This window comes from Cebidichthys violaceus, unplaced genomic scaffold (assembly GCF_023349555.1).
Source record: "Cebidichthys violaceus isolate CVI_PGR_0920_01 unplaced genomic scaffold, fCebVio1.0.p SCAF_20, whole genome shotgun sequence".
NCBI lineage: Eukaryota > Metazoa > Chordata > Actinopteri > Perciformes > Stichaeidae > Cebidichthys > Cebidichthys violaceus.
In genome coordinates this window covers 2,381,106-2,408,587 of record NW_027176373.1, presented here as the reverse complement: position 1 = coordinate 2,408,587, position 27,482 = coordinate 2,381,106, and the positions used below count along the sequence as shown (strand labels likewise).

At 41.8% G+C, this 27,482-nt stretch overlaps 2 protein-coding genes across 5 annotated transcripts in view; one reads left to right on the top strand and one right to left on the bottom strand.

The window, feature by feature from the left end:
* mcama (melanoma cell adhesion molecule a) overlaps nt 1–6,534 on the top strand; it is a 47,869-nt gene extending 41,335 nt beyond the window's left edge. The window contains exons 14-16 of one of the 2 annotated variants that reach the window (XM_068715664.1): nt 2,249–2,378; nt 3,357–3,474; nt 4,651–6,534. In XM_068715664.1, the coding sequence (XP_068571765.1) occupies nt 2,249–2,378; nt 3,357–3,474; nt 4,651–4,653 (251 nt within the window). In that variant the 3' untranslated portion in view covers nt 4,654–6,534. Of the gene's footprint in view, nt 1–2,248; nt 2,379–3,353; nt 3,475–4,650 lie in introns of both variants that reach the window. The other variant, XM_068715663.1, reaches the window with a different exon arrangement.
* Nucleotides 6,535–8,109: 1,575 nt separating this feature from the next.
* Nucleotides 8,110–26,502, bottom strand: LOC137876248 (E3 ubiquitin-protein ligase CBL-like). 3 transcript variants are annotated; one of them, XM_068715661.1, is made up of 16 exons: nt 26,373–26,502; nt 25,921–26,102; nt 24,213–24,460; nt 22,818–22,964; nt 22,587–22,743; nt 19,825–19,946; nt 19,560–19,697; nt 18,452–18,539; nt 18,077–18,208; nt 16,039–16,245; nt 15,739–15,855; nt 15,308–15,597; nt 14,821–14,991; nt 13,850–13,956; nt 13,554–13,739; nt 8,110–12,925 (listed from the first exon to the last, which is right to left on the bottom strand). In XM_068715661.1, the coding sequence occupies exons 2-16, from the start codon at nt 26,062–26,064 to the stop codon at nt 12,603–12,605; spliced, it is 2,577 nt and encodes an 858-aa protein (XP_068571762.1). In that variant the 5' UTR covers nt 26,065–26,102; nt 26,373–26,502; the 3' UTR covers nt 8,110–12,602. The 3 variants fall into 3 exon arrangements, with proteins under 3 accessions (XP_068571762.1, XP_068571760.1, XP_068571763.1); XM_068715659.1 differs by having other exon boundaries at nt 25,921–26,502; XM_068715662.1 differs by having other exon boundaries at nt 13,850–13,953; nt 25,921–26,502.
* Nucleotides 26,503–27,482: the final 980 nt, after the last annotated feature.

Below are 27,482 nucleotides of genomic sequence, written 5' to 3'. Positions count from 1 at the left end.
CACAACCATTAAAAACAACAGTGTAAAATATATATATATGGAGAGTAAAGTGCTGTGTTGCTCCCAGGATATAAATATTTGGTTGCTCGCTCCTCTAATTGTTTGAGTTTAATAGGGGCCGTATTCTGGAGCTCGATATAGAAGCTTCCTACACTCCAACTAAACAAGGAGTGGAAGATTTAATTTAAGAATGAATTACATCATTATTTTATGACACTGAGAACTATTAAAAGAATGACGCCGTCTTACTCAGTTTTTGTGGATTCAGCATATTCAAAATACTGATCTGGATAATTGAATGCATCAAAAGTGAATACGATTCAGAAAATGTGCTTAAAGCTGACAATGATACCGACAAAATAAACTAATTAAATCACACAGAATACACCACTGCACAGATATGACTGTGACAATTAGATACGATTCATATAATAAAATGAACTTGGATATTATCTATATATATTAGTGCGGTTCCATTTGAACTGTGCTCCGGTGTTGCTATTTCGGCTTTATCGAGAACCGCTCATCCACACTTCACACTCGACTCTGCGCTTGTTGGGTCCTGAGTAATATATCTGGCGTAATATTGTTACGTCCAGGCGGCAATCTCCGGTTCTAAAAGGGGAAGCGAAGGCAAAATTGGCTTAAACCTGCATTCTTTCTAAAAGCCAGCAGGGGGCGACTCCTCTCGTTAAAAAAAAGTCTGATTGTATAGATGTCTATGAGAAAACGACCCTACTTTTCAGAGCCAGAATGTCGATCTCGAGGCTTCAAAACGGCAGTTCACAAACCAATGAGTTCCCCGAACAATTCTAGAGTGTTCATGTCATTTGGTTGGAAAAGCTCACACGAGCATCGACGGAGAGCAAGGTGTATCTGGCAGTCCGTACGGCGGTGTAACAGTTAATATGGTCCCCTTATCAATACACTACACAGTGGTTACATAACACACTACTAATAAATATGTCCCGTAGATTTAAGAGTTCGTCCTCCACACTGTGCTTTCTTGGGTTCTCAGCAATACACTCACCAAGTCTGAAGTCAATCGGATGAACACTTGTGAAGAAAATTGAAGGACAGACATATATAGACTCTTTCCACTTTAGTTAGATATATTGAAGGGCATGAAACATAGACAATATCACAAGCTAGTATGGGAATATTGTTTTGGTATTTGCATTGTTGGAAATTACAAATTAAAAAGCTGAATTGAAAATATATTAAATACGCGGAAAATCCCTAAACCCTTCCAGATACATCCCATTCCTTATAATAATATTATACAGGGCTCGGACATAGTGTAGCAGTTCATAAAATATTTTTCCTTTTGAAAAACACAAACCCAACCAGCAGACTCTAACGTGTGTAGCCTCTTTGTTTTTTAAAAGAGTAAGAAAACATTCTCAACTTTTCATTCTGGATGGATAAAGTCATCTAAATAAAGGTTATTAAAGAATGGGTCACAGATGTTGGGCAAAATAAATGACATTTTTCTACAGTCCTGCCACTTTAATAACACCGAAATAAGATGAAAAGTAATTTCACGCACAGCTAATTATTTCTTATGAGGAAACAGACTTTGTTAAATATGCCACTTGAGAATTCTGGTATAGAACAGAAGAAGATGTTTCATTATTCTCAATTTTAAACGCGTTTAGCTCTTGCATAGAGTCGGGACTCAAGAGACAGATTTTTAAAAAACAGACGCTGAGACATTCTGACTTTAAATCTCTAGTAAGCACAGGATCATACACTTCCCATAATGCAACCTACAGCATCTTTTGTCTTTCCATCATTCACACATCCAGTTTGTAGCACAAGCCTATATATGCTATAAATGTTTCCTTTGGTCATTTTTCAAGACTTGACAAAGCTCCTCCATAGATGTTTTCACAGACTAAGATGTTAGTGAACTCACTTTCATGTGTAAAATTGGCAAAGTGCCCCTTTTAAAGTGCAATGTTACCCCTGAGAATGTTGTACACAAGCTGTATGCTCAGGCAAAAGTGAATTGTTTCGTGTGAACGCTGATATAAACAGAAACTATATTGGTACACAGTGGACTAGATGCATAGTATTGCTTTGCTAGATGGACAGACACTAACATGTGAGTGGTCTCTGTTTGTGTGTGTGTGTGTGTGTGTGTGTGTGTGTGTGTGTGTGTGTGTGTGTGTGTGTGTGTGTGTGTGTGTGTGTGTGTGTGTGTGTGTGTGTGTGTGTGTGTGTGTGTGTGTGTGTGTTCCTGTAGCTGAGGGCAGTGGGATGATCATAGTGGTGATCATTCTGTGTCTGCTGCTGCTCGCCATCCTCGGCAGCGTTCTCTACTTTCTGCATAAGAAGGGGAAGATCCCCTGTGGACGCTCAGGGAAACAGGAGATGTGAGTACCGTCTTCTCTAAATCTGATGATGATGTCTACAAGTATTATCTGTGTCTGATACTCTGTATACGTTTGGCTTAAATAATGAGGTCACATTTCACTACATTTCTGGTACCGTATTTTTTCGGACTATAATGCGCACCGGATTATAAAGCGCACTGTGAATTAACGTGTCTATGTTCACACATAAGCCGCACCGGATTATAAGGCGCATTAAGCAAAACAACACAGTCCGGTAAATCAAACTTTATTCAACTCAGTTGTAACAACAAATACCGGTACAGAAAAATACACTCACTTATCGATTCATTCCTCTTCCACAAATCCATCGAATTCTTCATCTTCAGTGTCTGAGTGAAACAGCTGTGCGATTTCGGCATCAAGAATGCCCGAATCCCTCTCGTCATTTTCCGAGTCAGTCTCGTTGCTGTTATCGGTACTTGGCTGTTCAGTGATGATTCCAGCTTTCGTGAAAGCTCGGACCACAGTTGCGACCGACACCTCAGCCCACGCATCAGCAATCCATTGGCAGATAGTGGCGTAACTAGCCCGGCGTTGCCTCCCGTGCGTACCGTAATGCTCCGAATATCCATTGAGCGGAGCGGCTTCGTTGCTTACCAAAGTCGTACTTACACATTTCGACAGATTTTTGAGCGCATTGTACCACATAACATCGATCAATAAGCACAACAAGTAACCATACATAAGGCGTGCTGGATTATGAGGCGCACTGTCAATTTTTGAGAAAATCTAAGGATTTTAAGTGCGCCTTATAGTCCGAAAAATACGGTACTCAAAAAGGATGCTGATGCAGAAATATTTAAAACAAACTGACCTAAGAAAAGCTTAAACCTGGGTTATAGTAACAATGTAAACTGAACTTGTATTAAGAGAAGAGTTTGTCATGATACCCAGTTTCTCTGCAGTTAACTGTTTTTGTGAAATTCCGCATGAGCCAACCGTCCTTTCTGTCAGCAGCACCAAAGAGAAGACCACCAAAGATGACATTGTCGTGGAGATGAAGACCAACATGAAGAATGAGGAAGCTGTCCTCCTAAAGGCTGTCAACGGAGACAAAAAGGGCCCTAATGACCAGGTAACTGTTGTGTGTGTGGATGAATGTGATGTTCATTGTTACAAAATGTAAAAAAAAGACTCAAAGCCTAAAGTTTGTTCTGCTTAAGTTTATAAGTTGTAGAGCTAAAATGTAAAAGTTGTCCTGAGGGGAGGCGGTAGAAAAAAGCAAATGGAGAGTGAAAAAAAAAAAAAGGCGTCATCACGGATGCGAGTCAGGAAATATAGAGTTGGACATCCTGCTCTCAGTAACTTCACAGAAGCTGTTTTTAAATTTGGATATGTAAGGCGCATGTGGGGTAATAGCACTGGCTTTTGCATCATTTATTTAATGGATATAAATGAACCAGCTGCTAGCGTGCAGAAAACATATTCTGACGATACTGAGGCCGTCTGGATGTGATACAGAGACAAGTGTTTGGCATTTTAGGGGATACTCCATTGTTTTTTAGTATTATCTTCAATGCTGTAATCTTCAGTGCTGTAGTTCTGTTTGCTTGGCTGTTAAACGTGACTAATATGGCTGTTATTAGCAGCTAGTTAGCAGCTTTATTATGTGAATCGCAGAAGCATGGAAGTAGCCATTGTTTGGTTGTTGTGCATCATAACAATACATGTCATGTTGCTTCTATAAAAACACAAAAGGTCATTGTGTGTAGACATTCTATGTGAGTTTATCTTTTTTTTTCTTCCTGATAATGTGTTAGTAACATCTGGAAAGCGTTCTCCACGCCTCCATGACTTGTCGAATAGATTAGTTTAAATCCTTGCTTTCTGGCGTTAGCAAAAAACAAATCCCTCTCCGCCTCCAGAACTCTGCTGCTAGGATTTTGACTCTTAATAGGAAACGTAACCACTTTTTACCGATTCCTGGCTTCTTGACACTGGCTACCTGTTGCTGTTAGAATTTATTTTAAGATATTATTGATTGCTTACAAAGCCCTGAGAGGCCTTGTCTGACTCTGTCAAAAAATAAAATAACACAAGCTTCAGAGGTGCTGGTAGGTGGATTACGTTACCTGTTAATAAACAGGAATTTCCCTGTAATTGCCGACCACAGCTCATTTGTCATGAGTAGTGTGTGTGTGTGTGTGTGTGTGTGTGTGTGTGTGTGTGTGTGTGTGTGTGTGTGTGTGTGTGTGTGAGTGTGAGTGAGTGAGTGAGTGAGTAACACTGATGTCCTCCTCTGTCCCTCCAGTAAAGTCCCCAATGGTTCAGCAGTGATGTTGTGCAGCAGGAGGCAGCACAAATGAAGCCAGCAGTCACTGTGTGTGTGTGTGTGTGTGTGTGTGTGTGGGGGACGCTCCCGCTGATCTGAGACCTCCAGGGTAACACCACCTCACAGTCTGGACATTCCCCCCATCATGCTTTTGTTCTCAGCAGTATTCAGTAGATTTACACACTCACACACACACACACACACACACACACACACACACACACACACACACACACACACACACACACACACACACACACAGGTATGTATGTACAGATGTGTATTTTCTTTTGAATGAATGTTCGCTGACGTTCATTTGTTTTGTACTATTTCCTCAAACTGTGTTCAGCTCTTGGCTGTTGTTCAGCGTGTTCGTATGACGGTGTTTCATGTGCATCGTCAACTTTCTTTTTTTTATTTTTATGAAAGTGTATATATTATATATATTTTGTTATTTAAGATATTTTGGCACTCAGATTTTCATTTCATGCAAGCGTCTGGGTCATGTGCATGTTGATCCGTGTTCATGGCGTCCAGCTGAGTTTTTAGGACGGGACGTGATGTCAGAGACCAAACGGCTGCTCCTCTGAGGCAGCTCTTCACTGATGGTTCACAGTCACACTGAGGGAAGGTTCGCCAGTGTGTTTGCTTCACTTTGATTATTTAATTGGCACCAATAGTTCTTCAAAACATGACAAACACTTGAGGTGTTTCCCCTCCGGAGTCACTTGAAACGCAGGATAATCATAATAATATCTATAAAAACTGTCAATCAGACACACTGGCAGCCTTCTTTTGCAAACTGCTGTCAAGCACTTGTACTGTTTGTAAATACGTGGTGGTGTACAGACCTGCTAGCGGTGGACTTGGGCTGTAACTGAGGTCAAAAAGGTCAAAGGTTAGAGATCTGCTGTGCCTGTTTTTTGAGAATGCATCATACACTGAGTTTGTGTTGTTCCTTTGGTTTGCTCCGTGTGTTTTCTTTGTGTGTTTCCACTGAGAGCTCGTTGGGCCTGCAGAAGCGTTGTCGTGTTGGTGCGTGTTTCACGCGTTTACTACAGATGACTCATACAGTACTGCTGACCGTTCTGCAAAGCAGGCCGCACGTTTTTAGATGTTGGACCTTCCAGGCTGCCGTACGTTTTTGTTCAGTTTGAGATTCAACTGGCAGACACTTAGAACTTTCTTTGCTTAGATAATCCATCACAAGGAACAGTTAGTTTTATTCCATCCATGGGTAAGTCTGCTCTGCATAATTCATGAAACTATCATGAATCTTTAACAGTAAAAGTAGACATGGACGTTCCTCTCTGTGATCGGTTACTGAACTTTTTCATCAAGTTTCAAGGTGTTCTTTAAATACGTGATCTGAATGCAAAGCTGTGGACGGTAGAAATCTATCTGCAGCTCTCCCAAGTTTTTAATGTATTATCATGACATTCAAGGTTTTTGTTTGGGAAAAGAGAAGTTGTTTATCGCTTCTTGTTGTTTTGAAGGTATTTCCAGAATCCTTAAAAACTCTAATAAACATCAAGCTCAAGAAAATATTCTATTCTATCACCTTATTCTTGTGTGTTTTTGTTTTGCGACAAGTCCCATACTCGCTACTCCTCCTGGGGTCCACACAAACAAAAATATTAAAATGATTTAAATAACTCAACATATATAAAAAGGTAGACAATAAAACAATGAAAGCAAACAAAATGGAACTAAAAAGGAAAATAAAAAAACATCCAAAAACGATTTCAAAACATAAGTTATATCTAAGTAAGATTTTCACACAATAGGTTTATTGTTTTGTTTTTTTTGGCATTGTCCAAATTAAGCAATGCAATATGTCATTTCCGGATGCTTTTTTTTGGGGGGGGGGAGGGATTGCATCTTGGAAACGGTGGTTAAAAACATTTTATATTTTAGCCAGCGGGGGGGGGGGGAAAGAGTTCTTGAAATACTTTGTGAGCAGCAGTAAGTGTTTTAAAGATCATCAGGGATTTATTACTCAGCCAAATGGATATTTGAATGTCATGATAACGGATGAGAGGCACAAACTGGAGGTAATCTACAGTAAAATGATCGGTCTGCATGATTAATAGTAAATCATCTGAAACGTGCATCAACACTGAAATGCGTCTGCAGTGGCCCGTGTTTGTAAATATGATGTACTGATTGCTCACTGTGTAGGTTTTTGTGAAAAGAGACATTTTGTTGCAGAGTGCTACATTTTGCCCAGATGACTTGCAATGTTAACAAAGTAATGTTTTCTGTTTTTCAACTGAGGGAAAACATTAGAAACTGAACATTGCAATTATGTTCTTTTCTTTTCCTAAATGTGTGTAAATTAAGTTCTGTACATGTGATTCTTTGATGCTTGCGGGTTTGTTTTTTTTATATTTTTTGCAAGAAAATAATGCCAAATAAAAAGGTTTCATTTAAAGAGAGACTGCGTTTTGCATCGTTTATTTTTCCCGAGGAATGAAAGAGTACTTTTCTTCTGCCTGAAGGCTCAAAATGAACCACAACAATAGTGAGTTCGGTGTGCTCCGTGTTAGCGCTGCACGGTCCCCACAGTGAGGAGCCGGGAAGGAGCGCCGCCTCCAAACCGCTGTCAGCGCGAGCTGGAAATGACTCCAACAGTAGCTCACATTTCCAGCCTGGAGTCTGGAGGGACAGAAAACCGCCCACAGCTCACATCTGCAACCAATTCAAGCGCCTCAGGGCTGCAAAACCAATCAGCTGGTCTCCATTCATTTAGTGTAAAGCGTAGAACTTCCAAACAATACTAACAAGCCAAAGTGATAAAAGCTGCTTCTCTTTTTACTTCATTCACTTTTTAAGCGCTCTACATTTACGCTAACGCCTTGCATGGGGATCGAACCGCCAACCCTGCAATTAGTGGCCAACCTGCTTTACCTCTACTGTGTTTTGACAGCCGCTATATTTCACAGCCTTATAAATAGCTCTACGAGGCGGTACTGAGGCACAGACAGCGGCGCTTTGAGCTAAACTGATTTGCTGGAGTTTAGCAGGAATGCTGTTTTCCTCGTTCACCACTTTACATTTACGGCGTTAGCATGCTAACGTTTGCTAATTAGCACTAACGCAGTACAGCTGAGGCTGAAACGTCATTAGTTTCACAGGAATTTTGTCATAAATCAAAAGTTTTGAGCTGAAGCTGGCGTTGGATGAAAAGCCAGAGGATCATAAAAGTTATAATCCAACAATTTATTTTACTATTTAAAATTAACCTGATTAATAAACCTAGAAACTAAGTGTCCAATACATTAATCTAATATTTAAATACAGATCATTTGGCAGACAAACTGATATATTATTTTATTATGAGAGAAATAAGTTTAGGTTTAAGGAGTTTGTGCGGTGAGTTCTTCTGAGACCTTAAACAGCCAGTAGTGATTACGGACAAACCACACACATCAGATGTTAAAGAAAATACTGTTTAATTAAAAATCTTAATGGCTTAGGCATGAAAACATGGCAACACAACAAATGCTGAGGATATTAAAAAGACAATAAATAAAATCATATTTACAAAGGCAAGAACGAAACAAATGAAGACAACTTTTTAGTCAGCAAGTTCTTGTTGAAAATGTTAGTTACCATGACGACGCCACACAACTCACCAGTGGATCTGACCCAACACACCGGCTGAGTTGACCAGTGACTGAGGGAAAGTGTGTGTGTGTGAGTGAGTGAGTGAGTGAGTGTGTGTGAGTGTGAGTGTGAGAGACACAGCGGAGCCTCTGGCAGTGATTCAACAGAAGTGTGTCCTCACAGCGGCACTTTCATGGTCAGGAGTTAGTCCCCGTTAGATCGAGTGAACACGAAGCTGACGACACATTCTCTGTAAATCAACGCGAGCTGAGGGGGCAGCATGCTGCTTTTGAGACGCTTTTGGTTTGGGGCAAATTATTAAAGCTGCACGATTTCCGTGGAATCAACGAGACCGAAACCTCAGATTCACCAAACCAAATCAATGTACAGTTTTTGCTCATTTTTACTACTTTTCCTTTCTTGTTTCACACCAATGGACAGTATGTTTCCTCACTACTTCAATCACATTAAGCATACTTCTGTTCCCAAGAGCCTGAAGACGGCTCTGACTGGATTCTACAGCCACGTCGACATATTTCAAACCTATTGTAGGTATAAAATGAAAATCTGCAGCCTGACAAATATGCCAGTATCAACTAGAGGTGGAAGATCCCACAATATCTGGTTTAGCGACACTTCTTATTGTTAAAAGCAGCTAATGTGTTAACATGTAAGAGATAAATGTGATTTATTAGGTATATGCATTATTAATGAGCTACTACCACAGAACAATTTTTGCAACACGCAAGGCATTTCATTTCACTATTCTCTGTTGGTGACTTAATCACATGCATGTTTGAACGAAAGAGTTTTTAATACAAACTGATGTGAATTCTCTGAACTAAAGACGTTATCGCTGCACACAACAGCAGCAGAGGTGCAAATATCGCAGCACGAAGAAAAGTGTTCATGTGACCAGAATGGGGTCGAAAATATGTTTCGTTTGTTTTTTGGGGAATGAACATTTGACGCTAGTATCGTTACTCAAAACAAGACTTTGTATCGGTATCCGCCCACCCTTAGTATCAACTTCAGTAGTCTGCAGTACAGAAACTGAAGTACGGTTGCACGTCGCATTCATTAAGTAAAAAGACAAATGGCGGTTTGTTATTATAGCATAGAATATATTAGAACTTGTAAATAGTACCTCATAATTGCAAGAAAACTAAGTCATACAAAGCAAGAGATGCGCTTTATTCATTTTCTTACTTTGATGAATGCAGCGCACGACCGTTTCGCCATTACATAGTTTGTCCACCAGGGAACATTAAAGGTTTATTTTTCAGCTGTAAGATGTTGAGCTTAGTAGATATCTTGGTTCCAAATCCATAAATATTGTATTTATGAACTCTCGGATATACATTTCTGTATTGATAAAGCTCAAATGATCCATTCTGGATACCTCCAGAAAGGCTCCAACTAAAAAGAGAAGCGGCGTAGATTTAATTTAGGCAGTAAGTGAGAGGAACTGTTTTCGTTTTGGTTCGTCTGCTGCTGACATGTGCAGGTTGCGATGGACAGAAGGCACATTAACGTGTTACTGCAGAAATCAAAAGTGACGACTGAAGGTCTATTTTTGGAAAGGGAAAAAAAAACAAGGAGGAAACTGTACGCATTGTGCGAGACGCTTCCGACATATTGTCTGTGTTTGAATCGTGAAAGTGGACTCTTGTCTTGTTTCTGGCAGTGACTGGTTATTTATGGGTGGAGCCTGCAGACATGCACACAATGACGACGCTGATGTTTGATGACGTTAACCACGTACACCATTGTGAATCACTACCATCAATTAACCTGCTGACCATTCTCACAATTCATCTTTTGGTGTAAATTTGTGAAAAAATGTCCGTTTAAATTTCCTAGTTTTGTCCAAGCAACACTTCAAAACCCCCAAAATTTGTCGAGTCACTATCGCATAAGACAAAATAAAACCGCAAAAAATCCGTACAACTGAGATGCTGGAGCTTTTGATATTTTCACAGTAATGAAAATAATTGCAGATACATTTTCTGTCAACCATGTAATCTAATATCTTTGCATCATGGCATTGCAAACGTGATCTTTAAACTCTAACGACAAGCATGAAAATCCAAATCATTGGAATGTTTCTGTAGTAATGTGTCATTAGTAAAGGCTCGTCCACAAACACTGCCAACATTAAATAACGTTTGCTTTAGCGTCTGTTCATTACATTCAACCCTGGCGTGTTACTGAGTGCCTGAGTCCTCATGACCACCGTCTGTGTTTTTGCTTTAGGGCTCCATGTACATCCCTCCATCTGATTCCTCAGCTGTCTGTACATAATGTGAGCTTAATCACATCAACATGTGAGAGGAAATCTAACGGGACACGTTAAAGGGCTAGTTCACTTTTCTTTTTTTTTAAGTGGGTTTGTATGAGGTACTTGTCCGTGTTCGTTGTATTGCCTACAGATAGGAGTACCAGCACAGGAGCAAAGCAATGCACCGCTGTGGCAAAACGTTTCGCCACCGACAACAACCTGTATCGGTTAAAGTGTGCGCTAGATTTAGAGTATGTTCACCGCTTTACCTTCAGACAACAGTCCTTTCAGACAGGGACCTGAAGCCAGTATCTATGCTCCCTTCAAAAGCCACCAGACTCCTTTGACAAAAACAGTAATTTTTATCTCTCTCCTTGGTTGGTTAGTTTGTGTAATTGTGCGACTTTGGTGTTTTAAAGGGTTGTTTCGGATTTACAAAAGTCACACAACACCACAAACTAACCAATGGAGGCAGCGGTAGACCAGCAACTCCTGTGTTTTGCAAGATAAAATGACCGTTTTTGTCAATGGAGTCTTGTAGACTCTTGTAGAGTCTGAAGAGAGCATATATATACCAGCAAGTTAAAGCGGTGAAAACATTCTAAATAACTGATATTGATTTATTTTTTAGGTGGCTAAAATATGTTTAGCTGCTGACCTCGTCCTCAGTAGTACATTACTTTGCTCCTGTGTCGTTACTTCCTGTTTGTTTCTCCCAACTGGGGGCATAATGATCGCCATCTACTGCAAGTAATAAACCGATACGTCCCCACTTCAAACTATCTGAACTGTCCCTTTAAAGTCCCTTTGCTTGTTAGTAAGACACCATGAGATTATACAGAAGCTTTATAGTAAATAAACCAGACCTCAGTGTCGGACCACCTGGGACGGTGGCAGGCAATCATGGAATTAAATGACAAACTAAACGTCTGAAAGTCCAGCCAGTTAGTACTACACTCAGCACAACAATTTATGAGAGTACTTAAAACATTAAATCTTGTTATTTCATTATAGAACCATCATTGAACCGGGAGCTGAGAGGAAACATGGAGTCAAGTTCAACTGGTCAAATACCATCGAAAACAAAAAAACGGAGCGAGGCCACAGTGACGCGTACGAAACGAAGCCCTGCAATACTGCACTGCGACTGAACATTCACATTCATCAGCATTGAGCGCACGCACACACACACACACACACACACACACACACACACACACACACACACACACACACACACACACACACACACACACACACACACACACACCACAGAGTTAATCACTAATTTTCCGACAGAACTAGCGTCGCTACATATTCGTACGCCACGAAATTTGCCAAGAAGCCCGTAAAAAGCACCAAACCGAAACGGGAACCGAGTCAGAAGCGACTATCCGCGGGGTCCTTCTACTGATCACTGTAGCTTCAAACACTTAGCTTAATGAGAGAAGGTACTCTGGACTGAGGGGAGGGGGGGGGGGGGGGACGATGCCACAGCACGAGTGGACCTCAGCGAAGTACAACAGGGTCAGAACTTGGCTACAGAGAGCTCACATTAAAAGGCTTCCATTCTCCGTGTATGCTGCGTTCAGGTCATATCGGACTCAACTGAGCTGCTCCTTAAACCCAAAACTGGACTGACCAATGGATACTTCTGTTCAAGGGAGCCAAAAAAAACCTCAATCGTCAAGCGGCGATTACAAGTAAACAAGAGATTTTAAGGGCTTCAATGTCAAAACAATTGGCATAAACAGTAGTCCAAGATAATCAAAATAATATATTTTAACACAAAACTCCACTTAGAAAAGCAAGTAATACCTGCTGCAGAAATGACTTTGGGTGTTTTCAAAGACTGCAACTTGCAGATAATGTCGTCTCATTCGTCTTCTGATATGACGTGAACGCAGCTACTTTACTTCACTCTTCAGAGTAAAGTACTTGTGGCCCTGCAGGAAAGTGCTTGGTAAATGCTATCCATGATAATGGCACAGAGTGAGACAGAGACGAGACAGAGAGAGAGGGGTCGGGGGGGGGGGGGTCCCTATGTGGCGATGGAGACAAACTCGCGCAGGATGTTCTTGGCCGTCTCCAGGTTGTTCTGGGCGATCATCAGGGCTTTCTGGATGTCCTGAATGGAGTAGCCCTGGGACACCAAGCATTCGATCTCCCCGTTTAAGGTCTGGCTTCCAGGAGGAGGAGGAGGAGGGGAAGAGGAGGAGGAGGAAAAGGAGGAGGAGGGAACGGGGAGGTCCGGCAATGGAGCAGGAAATTCGCGGTTGACAGGCCGAGGCCGCCGGTCGGAGTTGGCTCGCCGTGGGAGAGGTTTGGGGGGACGTTCAGGTTCGGCGCCCGCTGCAAACATACCTGGAAACACACAGGTGAGCAGGCGACGGTCAGTAAGAGTGAGGGAAAAAGTACCTGAGGGAATACAAAGCTTTGGGGATTTTTGTTGGTGGTCAGAGAAGTGAGAACTACTCCCCAGTAGATTGTCGATGTATTCTACTACCAATCTCAGACAGATAAGCCTCATGTTTTATATTACCGCCATGTATCTGGGGTTCCGGTGTAGTCGGTGAATATCCGCCGTGCGCTGCACATTGTCTACAGTCTGATTTGCAAAGTGTACGACCGAATTGATCACATTTGAAACAAATAACAAATATTTTATTATCGTTGGAACCGGTGGATTCTGGGATTGCGTTTCGGCAACTGCGTTCCGCCTCTTTTGTTCTCCACACAGATCAGGTTTACCTGCATTCAACCAAAGCCTGCTTGAATGCGATTGAAACCAGAACACTTCCGATACTGACAAAATCTTGTCCCGTTAGCATGGGTCCCTCTATGATGAGTAACGGGTTGTAACGATGATGGCTGGCTACAAGCCTCTTCCAAAAGACAGAACAACCGTCAAGAAATATGTTTTACCTCAGCAGCCAGACACTTGGTGTCATTCTATCTTATAAAAAGCAAAACAATTTGTAGAAATACATACTGGCATCTACTGCACTGTCAATGCTGTGCGTGCTGAAGGCCGCCAAGGGACCGCCCATATCCGACATGGTTCTTCTGGTGGGGGCGGGAGGGATGACCGGTCTGGGACAGTCGTACTCATAAATATCCTCCTCAATGATCTCCTCCTTCTTGTCCTGGGGAACCGCAGCTGAATGTTGAGGTTGGTCTGAAAAAACAAAACAAACGCCTATAGTCAATGTTACAACACACAAGAAGTAAAGTAATGTCATATAACAGCTGTGAGATAAACAGTGATGACTGGGTGTGAATGTTTACCCAGTTCAGAGGCCTGTGCCGCGTCAGCGGAACCAGCCTGGGCCTGGATGTTACACATGGACTCGTAGACTATGGGCTCCTCAGAGTCACTGTCGGCCACCTCGCTGCTGAGACGAGGGGAGAGAGGATAAAATTACAATTTGGAGTCCTGCTACTGGTCATTCTTTATGTACAGTAAAAAAAATGTACAACAAAAAAGTAACAAAAAGTATCTAGGTGAACCACAAATACAAAATATTTAGAGCAACTTGACCAGAATAAAGCATTTAAGTCTATAAACCAGTTTTAATTCAATCGTCACAGGTCTGAACACATATGATATGGGATGTATTTTACTTTTAGCCTCGCACCATAACATAGAGCTCACTGCTTCTCTATTCACTCTTCCTTAAGTCCTGTACTTTAGGACTCTTTCATCACTTCGTCAACGCGTTACATCGCTGCCTTCTTGTCACACATTGCGTCATCCCCTTTAAATTATTCAAACAAAGGAGGTCAAACACAGCAAATAAGTGGATGGAGGCATTTGTGGGTTTAGGAGGGGAACTTCCATGGACAAACAAAACTGAGGCTCCAGAGCCCTCTGGTGGACCAAAAAAAAAAAATGATTCCAGATCCATTATTGCAGCATTTAGTCCTGGTTTTACTAAACCTGCACACAAAAGACAAAAAATAAACCGTGTCCTTCTCAAAGCACCCACAAAGGGAGGAATGCTCCTGAGCTATTTGCAAATATTTAAATGAGGTGATATGCAGACATTTTGTCTTTTTCTCTCTGCCATTGTTCTGCCCACAAAGGCAACATTTATACTCGGCCAAGTGGATAATTGCAATCAGACAAAAAAAAAAAAAAAGGCCAAACTGCACTAAGCTGCAAGACCTTAGGGACGTGTTAGTGCCGTTATATCATCATATCAGCACAATGAATGGACCCGGGGAGCCTTTGCAGCACCGCTGGTTCTCCCGTTTACCTGACGTCGTCGTGGTGGTGGTTCACCTGGACCGGAGGCGGGGGCACCGAGGAGCCCGTTAGGATCCAGGAGGCCCCAGCAGCAGGAAGAGAGGTGGGACTCATGTACTCGTTCTCCTCACAGTCAGACAACGGCTTCTCCCCACCCGACGCCGCCGACGCCGGCAGAGATCTGATCAAATACAGACGACACAAAGCATGGTGAGACTTTCAACGGGTAATAACTTTTGCAATAATGTACAAAAGAGACGTGTGGCATATTTGCATCGTTCCTTTTTCAGGTTAATGTCTACTGTATTCCAGCATCGTGTACTTGAAAGTCCAAACTTTATATTTAAGAAGATCTGACTCATTTAACTTCCTCACATATTTTTCCAGCGCCATGCCACTGGGTGGGACTTAAATATACTTTTGTCCTTTGGCAGCATAACTCGAACCCGTTAAAGACAGGAACTACATATCCACCCCACCGCAGCAGAGCTCGGTACCTTGCAGCCAGGCAGTAGACGGCGTTCGTAGCTGCCTGGGGTTTGCTTCCCTCCCCACTGGTTCCGTTGTTCTGAGGGCTGGAGGACAAGGCTGGCAGGGCCTTGGTTGCCGGACGCGGGACCATGTAGTTGGAGGCCCAGGCGGCCTGGTCCGGGGTGGAGGGCAGCGGCCTCCTCTGGAGTCTGGAGTCCTGGCCCACCAGGGAGGGGCGCTCCGGAGGGGGGGGAGGGGGCAGCTCTCTCAGGGCTGGAGGCAGAGGTAGAGGCTTGTCTCTGTGAGTGGCCGGTATCTGCAGTGGAGGTAAGGGGTCGATGGCGGTGTTATCAACTGGCAGTCGATTAGATGTTTGGTCTCTCTGTTAAAACTCTGCTCTCTCACACACACAAACACACACACACACACACACACACACACACACACACACACTTACCTTGGCTGTGGCTCCCTGAGTCTGTGCGCTGTGGCAGCTGGAGGGTCTCTGCTGCAGGAGGTCCAGCCTGGGGGGCACTGGAGGCAGCTGAGACACTGGAGAGGGTGGGCGCTCTACCTGCACACATGTACATTTAGAGAAGTTAAATTGCACTGCTACAATCTAAACAAATACAATAAAGACAGTTCTTAGTCAGCAGTGACTAACACGAGCCCACATGGATTCCTGAGACTAAATCCGGTGAGTGTCTGTTGATTGGATGTCTGTGGATCATAACGCGTTTGTGTGTGATCCTCTTACCTTGGTGCAGGCCAGCCTGCTCATGACAAGGTGGTCCTCCAGGCGATCATCCTCTTCCTCATCGTTGCAGGCAGCTTCTGCTCTGCTGGAACCCTGAAAACCAGCAAAGGAGGCCCCGCTGGCCTTCGGGTGGAACGGGTCCACCACGATGGGCTCTGTACCTTTGATCTCACAGCGGCAAAACGGGCAGCCTTGACCCTCCGACTCCTGAGACACACAAGAAGCACGGTTTAAAATTTGAAGTATTTGCTCAAAACACAAATGACAGTTTCAAGCATCTCTCTAACGCAGCGAGAACCCATCGGAAGATACAGGGAAGTTGAAGACTACCCATGAGCCTCAGCAAGATAGACTAAAGCAGCTCACCATTGAAAAATGTAAAATTCCTCTGAATTAATAAATTAGTAACGGTGGTGAGTTTAACTTTTGGTGAATTTTTAAATCTTCGTCACCAGTGCTTCTACCTGTTTGCCATGCCATGCATAGTCTCTTATAGCGAACACTGATCAGGTAATCAGTTTCCTCCAGAATCGCAGGTGTAAAGGGGGCGTGGCCTGGACAACAAAGGGAAGTGAATTGTTTGGGGTGAGGAGAAAGAAAATGCTTTCTGAGGTAGACGGAGGAGTCATGGAGCCTTCGGTCGAGAGTGGAAAAAGCATTTAGCTTAGTTTATATAACGTGAACAAGCAACTCTACTGAGCAGACAAAGGCTGGATTACCAATTCCTAATTCTACGCCTGGTAAGTTTTTTAATATATATTCCATTTTAGCTTTTTGAACATTTTGGATGACTTGGGACAGTCTAGCAGAAATCTAACGAGACCTTAAATTACATTTATATAACTCCAATCAAAACAACTAGCAACAAAGCCCTAGTTGTCAGGGGATTTCCTAATTTGAACAAATATTGAATATATTACAGTGGTGCTGCAATTACAATTATAACTAGGCTTTACACTTAAACAGATGCTTTAGAATATGACACTGAAGATTATCATGAGTAAATTATTCCAGCATCGCAGCAACAATCATGTCATACTGATACACTCATTTTACAGTTAATTACTTCCTATAAATGATCAATTACTTACTTGACTTACTTTTGTGAATGAAAACTCCAAACATCTAGATATTTTAAATGTAAATGGGTTATGTCCTTTGAGGAGCTGGAAGCTTTTATTGTGAAACATGTGTGCAGGAAGTGGTGAGTCTCATTGACGCTAGCTTAACAGCCATCAAAACAAATGGCAGTGAGGAAGCTACTCTCAATACATATGGATCAAAACGGGTTTCTGTTGAGGAGAGCGTGTACTGATGGAATTAGTGTTGTGGAAATTAACATTATGCTGAATTAAGACAAGAAATTAACGAGGACGTTTGCTTTAACATCAAACAACTTCAACAACAAATGTAAACAAGAAATCGGATCAGGAATCGATCAAGCTTCTTACTGAAATATGAGGAAATATAAACCAGGGTATTTAAACTTAAATGGTGTGTTTGGGTCATTTGAAGTGAGGTCGTATGAGGTACTTATCCATAGTCAGTGTATTACCTAGATGGCTGTCTGTACACCCCCAGTTAGGAGGAAGTTACTACACGGAAGTTAAACAACGTCCTGCTGTGGACACAGCAGCAAAACTTATCTTAGCCAGCTTAAAAAAAAAAAGCTTGTGTGTTCTCTTATATGCTTCTCCAAACTGGGGGCGTGTCATTTACTGGAGGTAATACAGTGACTACAGATAAGTGCCTCATAGAACCCCACTTCAAAACACCAGAACTATCCCCTTTAAGCCTGGTTCTCCCTGCAGTTGAGATAAGATAAATAAGTGCCACAGTTGGAGAATTTATGGTCATCAGAAAAGGCAGATATTTGGCTGGCAAGCAATATTTAGGGCCAATATTGATTCGCAGAAAGAGAGCAAAATAATTCATAGCAAGACTGAGTCGAGCACAGAGCTTAAATAAATGTTCACAGCAGTTAGAAAGGATTTACAGAGCTGCAAGAAAACAGTGTAGTAAACTGTTGTAGCCTCACCTGCCACGCAGTGAGACAGGAGGTGCACATCAGGTGTCTGCAGGGCTCGATCTTCACATCCTTGTCGTTCTCTGCACAGATCTTGCAGAGCTGGAAGGTGGAGCCCATCTCACAGTACAGCTCGTACTGCTCCTGCAGGAATGAAGGGGGAAAGAGACATATTGATACATGTTCATATTGAAGATGGTAGTTACTAGTCAAACCGTTCTCAACCTAGAGTGTTTAACTCATTCATTGTTACTGGGCGCTATACTGCAGCATAACATGGAGACACTGATGTGCCTTGTGCATCTTTTGCAGTGGGACTACCGCACTTGTAGTGTCCTGAGGCACAACAGTAAGAGTGACTGGTTTACGGACGAGAGTTTAACGAACCTGAGTAACTTTGATGTGGTCCTGTGGAGAAGGTTCACACAGCCCCGTTAGGTCTGGGTTCTGTGCACGACCATCAGGGAACAGGTAGCTGGAGATCCACCGCAAACACACACACAGAATAATAATAATAATTAGTAATAATTCTGTGCATTAGTCACTAAGAGAGGACCCCCTTTTGTCTACTTTAAAATATGAATGGGCTTTAAAATCTAGAATCCTTGTCTCAGCTGAATGGTGAACAGTTCCTCTCACGGACACTAGATGTTGGCTTCTACAGTACCTCTTTTTTTTGTGTCGCACTACTTTATATTTAGTAACTTATTTAGTGATGATTGTTTGCAACATATTGAAGATATGTATCAAAAGCAAAGAAGGGGACTGTGCTGCAGGAGGTGTTTGAAAAGTTTCTGTGAACATTTTGATATTTAATTTCATGATTATAAATCTAAGTTAACTGCAGCTGCTGTCCTCCAGTACAAACTTTTTTTTCTTACAGCCACCTTTCACGGCCACAGTGGAGGAAAGTTTGATACTTTTTAAAGATATATTTTTCGTGGCGCATTCCTTGCATGCTATAATAAATGACTACAAGGAAAAAAGTTATTTTACTCATTGTTAAAGCTCTATGTGCTGACTTTTGTTATTAAAAATATCTTTTTTTTTTAAATGTTACTTCTGCCTTTTAGCTTCAGGCCCTTCAGCATCCACTGTTGTGACCTTTGGCACAGTGGATAGTACAGTGAAGTGAAACTGTAGAGCTGCACTGGGAGTTGATGACTTTAAACCCTTATTGTGTAGTCATCAAAAGTGCACCAGACTCAACCCAAACTCTGACCGTCTGTCCCTGTTGTGCCAAGTTATCAGAGAGTTTAATAATCTCTGGCATTGACACCCTATTTTGTTATTTGGGTTTCATTCACCAATGCAAAGAAACAAGATATTAACACAATAGACTATAACATGCCTTCAATACGCTGACTAAAAGAGCTACCCTGGAGTCATTATGGCAATCTCTAATCTTTTCTCTAATCCCCAGAGGCATGCATAACTCAATGTACCCTAAAATGTATAAATTGGTGCATTGACACTGTGTTGCAGGGGGACTCACAATCCCTCTCTGTATCCATCAATGAGGGCCTGAAAGAGCGGTTTGTTATGGGGGATGGTCTGCAGGATGTTCCCGTCAGCTGTCACGTAGCCGATAGCCCACTGGCCCAGCCGAGTGCAGCTCAGCCTGAAGATGTAGCTGCGAGAGGAGACACAAATCTCAAACAAACGGTGCATACCGGCAGTGTTGCAGCAACATTTTTAATGCATATATATATATATATATATATATATATATATATTCTAAAGGTTTGTGTGTGTCTCACCTGCCAGGTTTGTGGATGAACCTGTGCAGTCGAGCCTTCACCTCGTCGTAGGTCAGGAAGGCCATGTAACCCGGGTGTGTGACTGCCAGACTGTTCCAGTTCCTTAAAAGAGACGACCACGGCTACAGCGCACACACACACACACACACACACACACACACACACACACACACACACACTTCATGATGAGTCCATACAGTTTGAATTGTGCGGGTATGACAATTTTTGCCTTATTCTTTCAGCTGAACCCCCAGCAGTGTAAAATAGATTTGGAAGCAAATTTAAAAATAAAGAACATAATTCAAAGTGGTAAAAAGGATTACGTTAATATCCTATAATCCGCCACAGCATAAAAGTACCCGAAAGCAAAGTTCGCGAGGAAATGCATTACGTGAGTGTAAGCGCATGACTACGACACACGGCTCAAGAAGCTGAATAAGTGAATATATGATCAGAGGATATACAGCGCATCCGGAAAGTATTCACAGCGCTTCACTTTTTCCACATTTTGTTTTGTTACAGCCTTATTCCAAAATGGATTAAATTCATTTTTTTCCTCAACATTCTACACACAATACCCCATAATGACAAAGTGAAAAAAGTTTGTTTGAAATGTTTGCAAATTTATTAAAAATAAAGAACGAAAATATAACGCATACATACGTATTCACAGCCTTTGCTCAATACTTTGTTGAAGCACCTTCGGCAGCAATTACAGCCTCAAGTCTTTTTGAGTATGAAGCCACAAGCTTGGCACACCTATTTTTGGGCAGTTTCTCCCATTCTTCTTTGCAGGACCTCTCAAGCTCCATCAGGTTGGGTGGGGAGCATCGGTGCACAGCCATTTTTAGATCTCTCCAGAGATGTTCAATCAGGTTAAAGTCTGGGCTCTGGATGGGCCACTCAAAGACATTCACAGAGTTGTCCCGAAGCCACTCCTTTGTTATCTTGGGTGTGTGCTTCGGGTTGTTGTCCTGTTGGAAGATGAACCTTCGCCCCAGTCTGAGGTCCAGAGCGCTCTGGAGCAGGTTTTCATCAAGGATGTCTCTGTACATTGCTGCATTCATCTTTCCCTCGATCCTGACTAGTCTCCCAGTTCCTGCCGCTGAAAAACATCCCCACAGCATGATGCTGCCACCGCCATGCTTCACTGTAGGGATGGTATTGGCCAGGTGATGAGCGGTGCCTGGTTTCCTCCAGACATGACGCTTGGCAGTCAGCCCAAAGAGTTCAATCTTTGCTTCATCAGACCAGAGAATTTAGTTTCTCATGGTCTAAGAGTCCTTCAGGTGCCTACTCCAGGCGGGCTGTCATGTGCCTTTTTACTGAGGAGTGGCTTCCGTCCGGCCACTCTACCATACAGGCCTGACTGGTGGAGTGCTGCAGAGATGGTTGTCCTTCTGGAAGGTTCTCCTCTCTTCACAGAGCAACGCTGGAGCTCTGTCAGAGTGACCATCGGGTTCTTGGTCACCTCCCTGACTAAGGCCCTTCTCCCCCGATCGCTCTAGGAAGAGTCCTGGTGGTTCCAAACTTCTTCCATTTACAGATGATGGAGGCCACTGTGCTCATTGGTACCTTCAATGCTGCAGACATTTTTCTATACCTTTCCCCAGATTTGTGCCTCGATACAATCCTGTCTCGGAGGTCTACAGACAATTCCTTGGACTTCATGGCTTAGTTTGTGCTCTGACATGCACTGTCAACTGTGGGACCTTATATAGATAGGTGTGTGCCTTTCCAAATCATGTCCAGTCAACTGAATTTACCACAGGTGGACTCTAATCAAGTTATAGAAACATCTCAAGGATGATCAGTGGAAACAGGATGCCCCTGAGCTCAATTTTGAGTGTCATGGCAAAGGCTGTGAATTACTTATGTACATGTGATTTTTCTCGTTTTTTTTATTTTTAATAAATTTACAAAAATTTCAAACTAACTTTTTTCACGTTATATATGGGGTATTGTGTGTAGAATTTTTGAGGAAAAAAAATGCATTTAATCCATTTTGGAATAAGGCTGTAACAAAACAAAATGTGGCAAAAGTGAAGCGCTGTGAATAGTTTCCGGATGCGCTGTAAACTGGGTCTAACTTTTCTCAATAAATGTTGACTTTAAAACACGCTGAAGTAAATTTGAAATGTTTGGATCACACTGGAATCTTAATTCTAAAAATAGTCGGCCTAAAATATTAATAATATTAGTGTGGCCTAATCTTTTTTTAGATTTAAATGCCAATGTTCTCTTCAAACTATTTGGTACAGCCCCATATGAAAGAGAGCCTACTTAACGCTTTGAATCATGTTCTTAACTTTATTTCATAATTGCTCCCGAGTCTGTTTCACACTACCGTGTTGCAGCTGAAAGAATAAGGCTAAGTGTTGTCATGAACGCTATAATAATAACATCTAGCCAACTCATTAACGTAACGGAATACACACTCATAGTCGTAGTCAGATCTATCCATAAAAACACACTAATGCAATTTCCATAATGGAACAATCCCCCAGATCAATGATCAATAATCATTGAAGGCCACTAGTGAGCTCTCAGATCAGACTCGCAGGAGACATTAACCTTTAACAATCGATGACTGTTAATGTATTCTTGATCGATAAGATGATCCATTTCTACAGCACAGCAGCCTCTGAACTGAGTGAAAGCCTCTAAATGTTAAAGCTTTAAACTAAAGCGTGACTCATAATTCAGACTACAGCTACATGGATCTGCCGATGCCGTAACGTCCCCAGAATCGTGAGGCTCACCTGGAAGAGCCTGGTGAAGATGTCGAACTCAAAGACGGAGATGTAGTCGTTGCACGTGAGGTCGATGGTGGACTTGAGAGCCATGGCCTCCAAGCCCGAGCTGATTGGGTGAAACTCGTGGAGAGCCTGACGAAACGTCCTCCATGGCACTATGGTCCTGCAGGAAGTTATAAGGTTTGTAGGAATCTAACCCATTTATTTTTTTTTTTCATACTAAAGTAAAAAACTCACTTGTCCCCAAATGACCGTCTCCAAAATTCGGCAGCATCAGCTTTGGTGATCCTGAAGTTGTCTCCCTGAAATAAGCCATTGGGGAAGATGGCCTTTAGCTCTGCAAGCATGTGACTGAAGATCAGGGACAGCTTGGTGAGGTTTCGCCTGAGTACAAACAAAAAAAGAGAGAACGAAAAAAAGCAAATACAAGTTCGTCAGGGATATTATCCGACTAAGTTCTAATATTTGTCCAAATTCATATCACAAGAAAGAAAGATTACAGCCATTTAACAAGCATGTAGGAATGTGCTTATCTATTATCAAACAAGGCAAATCACACATGTATTTACAGTCTTTATTATTATTCTTCCCACTCCCTCTGAGCGCTTTTTAGTCGCACAGAACTTTCACGTAATGAAATGTACAGAGATGCCAGTGAAACTTTGAAATGTTCAGCTTTATTACGGTATGCAAGCTTAACATCTTTAATGCGCTGCTAAATATTCCACTTTTTCTGCTTTTTAAAATGGGACCAACGTTCAAGCTGGAAGCAGTTAAGACAGCAACAAGTCGGTTGACGGGACTGTACTCTGTAAATCCCCTGTGACCGATACTTTTGCTAACCTTCACAATAGTTGTTGATGCAGAGCATCGATGAGGAAATGCTTAATCAAAAAATCTGAGCGAGTCAGAGGAAGGATGAACTTTCGCTTAGCAATGACTTTCCGAGAAACGAGAAGTGGATCTGATTGCGACACTTTAATCAGGCCTTCGTGCTTCATTTGGGTGATTTTATTTTTTTCGATTTTTTTTTTTTTTTTTTACTTCAGATCACGTGGCTGGTCTGCTTCTGACATAAGTTGGATTTCATCACAGTGATGGAAAGTCTAAAAATGGAGTGTGGATAAAGTTCTTACATGATCCTATCAACCGAAAAGATTAATGGCTGCTTAACAAATTAGGCCAGTGTAATCTAAATGAATTACTTTCATACAGTATGTTTTCTAAATTCTGTTTTTCAAAGTCTTGTGGGAACAACACATGTAACAGACACAGGACTCACTTTACTTAGTTTAGTTTCTGGCAAGGGAAAAGTTTGCTTCTTCCTTGTATGAATACAACAGACAAAGGCATTTACATGAAACTACCTTATCGAAATCAGGAAATACTACGTGCATTTTTGTACTGCAGAGCCGTGTAATATGTAATGAATTAACTTTTTAGATTAGCTAGAGGTAGCATCAGTTAGCAGAAGTACTGCTAGTTCGGCAACTTTATACCATCGTAATCTTCAAGGATCATTTTATGGATACGGAACCAATTTAAAGGATAATAAGCCTGAACTTTAAAACGCCTGTCAATTACCCAAACACACTTCATCACATGACATTACATCAGGATGTATAAGCCAACCTGGGCTGGGAGTTCTCCTCAAACATCCTCTCCTTGGCCTCTTTAAAAAGGCTCATGGTCTGCTTGGTCTTGTTGGTCAAGTTCTCCATGACCACGCGAAAATACTCGTTCTCCCCGAGGATCTCCATTTTGCCCTCGTATCGGGACAGAACGGTGCGGAGGTGCTGGTAGGTGTCCGGCAGCAGGTCCAGGATGTAGGGGGGGCTGTTCTTCAACGCCACCTTGGGGTTCTGGCACAAACGCACCACCTGGGTAGCACACACGGTAGTAGAAGATGGGCTCACAATACGTCACGTCTATGTGCTCATGTGTAGACTGAAACACTGGTGTTGCTTTTTGGAATCATGCCTGCTGTCCATACTATTACAAGATCGTGTCCTCACACGTCCAAATATCTTAAGTTATCAGAGTAAAATCAAGGGATTTCACACTGAACAACTTCAGTTCAGGTAACCAAACACTGACTTGACTCTCAAACCAGCGGCTTCTTTTACAAAGATTTGTGGAGGTATTTTACTTTTGGCTCGGGCAATAAAAAAGAGGAAGGAACACGGCGCAGTGTACAGTAGGTGTTAATAAATAAACTGTGAGGAAAAACAGCAGGAAGGCTGTGTGTGTGTGTGTGTGTGTGTGTGTGTGTGTGTGTGTGTGTGTGTGTGTGTGTGTGTGTGTGTGTGTGTGTGTGTGTGTGTGTGAGAATGTTTGCTTTGCAAGACGATAAGAATAATTCACAAATCAATATGCAAGTATTCGAAAAATGTATGCTAAAACTAAAACTGTTCTACTCTTGAACAAAACAATTTATTAAAACAATCATTTTCTTAGTTTTTGGACTACAAGCTTCTACCACAATACAATTCCACTGCAAGGCAATACACACTCCTGCATTGCTGTATTATCCCCCAGTGCTAAGTGGAAGCATATGACTGGAAGTTTAAAAAAAACAACGAAGTTTTAAAACCAACAGCAGAACGGATCAATCAGAGCCATGTGACCCAAAGACCCATCATACTGTAGAGTAAATGAAGCAGCACAGCACAGTGCGGACGGTGTATTGTACTCTTGTCTTATCTGATGTCTGTCTCTCTTCATCTCTTGTGAACTCTTGTCTCTTCATCCCTCTCCCCTTTCTTCTCCCCTCACTAGCTCAGTTAAGATTGTGGAAAAGATGAGCAGGAGTGACGGCCGGTGATAAGAAACTAACTAAAACACACACACACACACACACACACACACACACACACACACCTCTTTTAATCTAATACCAAACATAATGCAGAGACCCATGAAGTGTGTCCACAAAGTCATCAACAGATTAGCATCACTGTGACCTCATGCACTATACATTATCCCAATTAGATAATGCATCAGGGACACTTATCCTCATACAGACCATGTAGACAGTTCCCACAACTGAATGCTAAAATACTTCCCTATATGGACCTCTGATTTTATACACAATTATCAGTTTCACAATAGGTTTTGGATACATGACTGTTCATAACCAGTTCATAAGAGTACAGTTGTTTGCCCATGATGCTAGTAAAAAAGAGGGAAACTAAGAGTGGCTGTTGTTCTGATGTAGCCAGAGCTAACTAACGTTACTGATAACTGACAAAAGTCAAGTGACTCGCTTTCAGTTCCCTGTTTTGTGTTTTTTAGTTTTTTGCACTGCCTTATTTTCGTGGTACCCAAACGGTGTCAATACCTTATCCATGAGTTTCCAGCATTTCTCCACCATTTTCTTATCGACCACTGCAGGTTGGTGCGGCTGCAGAGGCTGCTGGTGCGGCTGAAAGGCGTCCTTCATCAAGCCGATGAGCCCGGCGCCCCTCCTCGGATTTCCGGCCATCAATTCGGTCGGCAGACCGGGGGTTTAGCCCCGGGGTGCTGAGGATAGCCAACCAAGTGATTATTCTTGGCACGTTCCTCAACAAAACAAGCGCTGTTGTTGTTGTTGTTGTTGTGTTTTTGTTGCGACCTATCTATATTTCAAGACTTGTGATCGTTTGTCATGCAGAGGCTGTTGCAAGAGCAGAACAAAAACGGCTGTGTGTACTCTGTGCGCGACGCAGCTAATAGCTAGCATGCTACATTTGAAAAAAAAAAGCCTATTCTCAGTTTTAATTCAGTCGCCAAAATAAAAGCTTTAGGACATACTCGTTGTGTAGTAGGTGTCTGCTGTCAGACTGCTAGCTATCTCTTCTTGGCGACAGCAACTTAAATCCCCCTGAGAAATCCACCCGGCTTATAATAAAGTCGGGGTGTTAATAAGCCACATAAGCGATCAACAAACAGGTTGTGCAGCAGTTCCAGCCAACGACAGGGCAGCAGATGAACAAGGATGTCCGGCCCGCAGCCTTCAAAATAAGAGGGGGTGGCCAATGAACATGCAAAACTGCGATGGAAAATGCAGCAACACATTTTTACTATACTTCTATGTAGTATACTGCAATGCTAAAAGTACTGCATCAAGAGCCGCGGATGGAATGTAAAGTACTCAAGCGCTGTACTTAACCACAATTTTTTTAGGTAGTTGCTTTTTTTTATTTTTCTTAATACTTCTTCATAATAACTTTGGGGGAAATACTGTTTGCTGTTTTACAGCTTCCGTTACTAGAAATTTAACAGATTCAGAAATTCAGATTTCAACACATACATTATTATATATTACGTTGCCCAGCAGTAGACCAGAACTTGAAATATGAATGTAATGTACAAGGGTATGAAACACTAATTTGTGTGTGTGTGTGTGTGTGTGTGTGTGTGTGTGTGTGTGTGTGTGTGTGTGTGTGTGTGTGTGTATATATATATATATATATATATATAATTTCACTACAAATACTAAAAAGTCAAATTTTTGCTTAAGTAATGAACAAAAGTATTGTCACCAAAATTAGCTTTAGTAGAAGTAATATGTTCCTGTGATATGCACAAACATGACCGGCAAAAATAAAAGTGGCAATAGTAAAATCACTCATGATGTAGAATGGCCCATTTTAGAATAATGTCTATTATAATATGGAGTATAATTAGTGATTCATTAATGTGTAAGGATGTTCAATGGTAAAAGTGGAACGGATTTTAATTACTTAATATTTAATTACTTATATACTACAGAGTGGCATATAAGTTATATATATATATATATATATATATATATATATACATACAAATTAAAAAATTAAATAAAAAAATAACTTATTGTGGATTAAGCCACTCTGTAGTATATAAGTAATTAAATATTAAGTAATTAAAATCCGTTCCACT

Excerpts from the sequence above, each read along its gene's own strand:
- LOC137876248 (XM_068715659.1), bottom strand. The coding sequence starts at position 26,064 with ATGGCCGGAAATCCGAGGAGGGGCGCCGGGCTCATCGGCTTGATGAAG. Across the intron at positions 22,965-24,212 it reads GAGGAGAACTCCCAGCCCAG|GCGAAACCTCACCAAGCTGT; the intron begins GTTGGCTTATAC and ends GTTTGTACTCAG. Across the intron at positions 13,740-13,849 it reads GGCACAGGCCTCTGAACTGG|ACCAACCTCAACATTCAGCT; the intron begins GTAAACATTCAC and ends TTGTTTTTTCAG.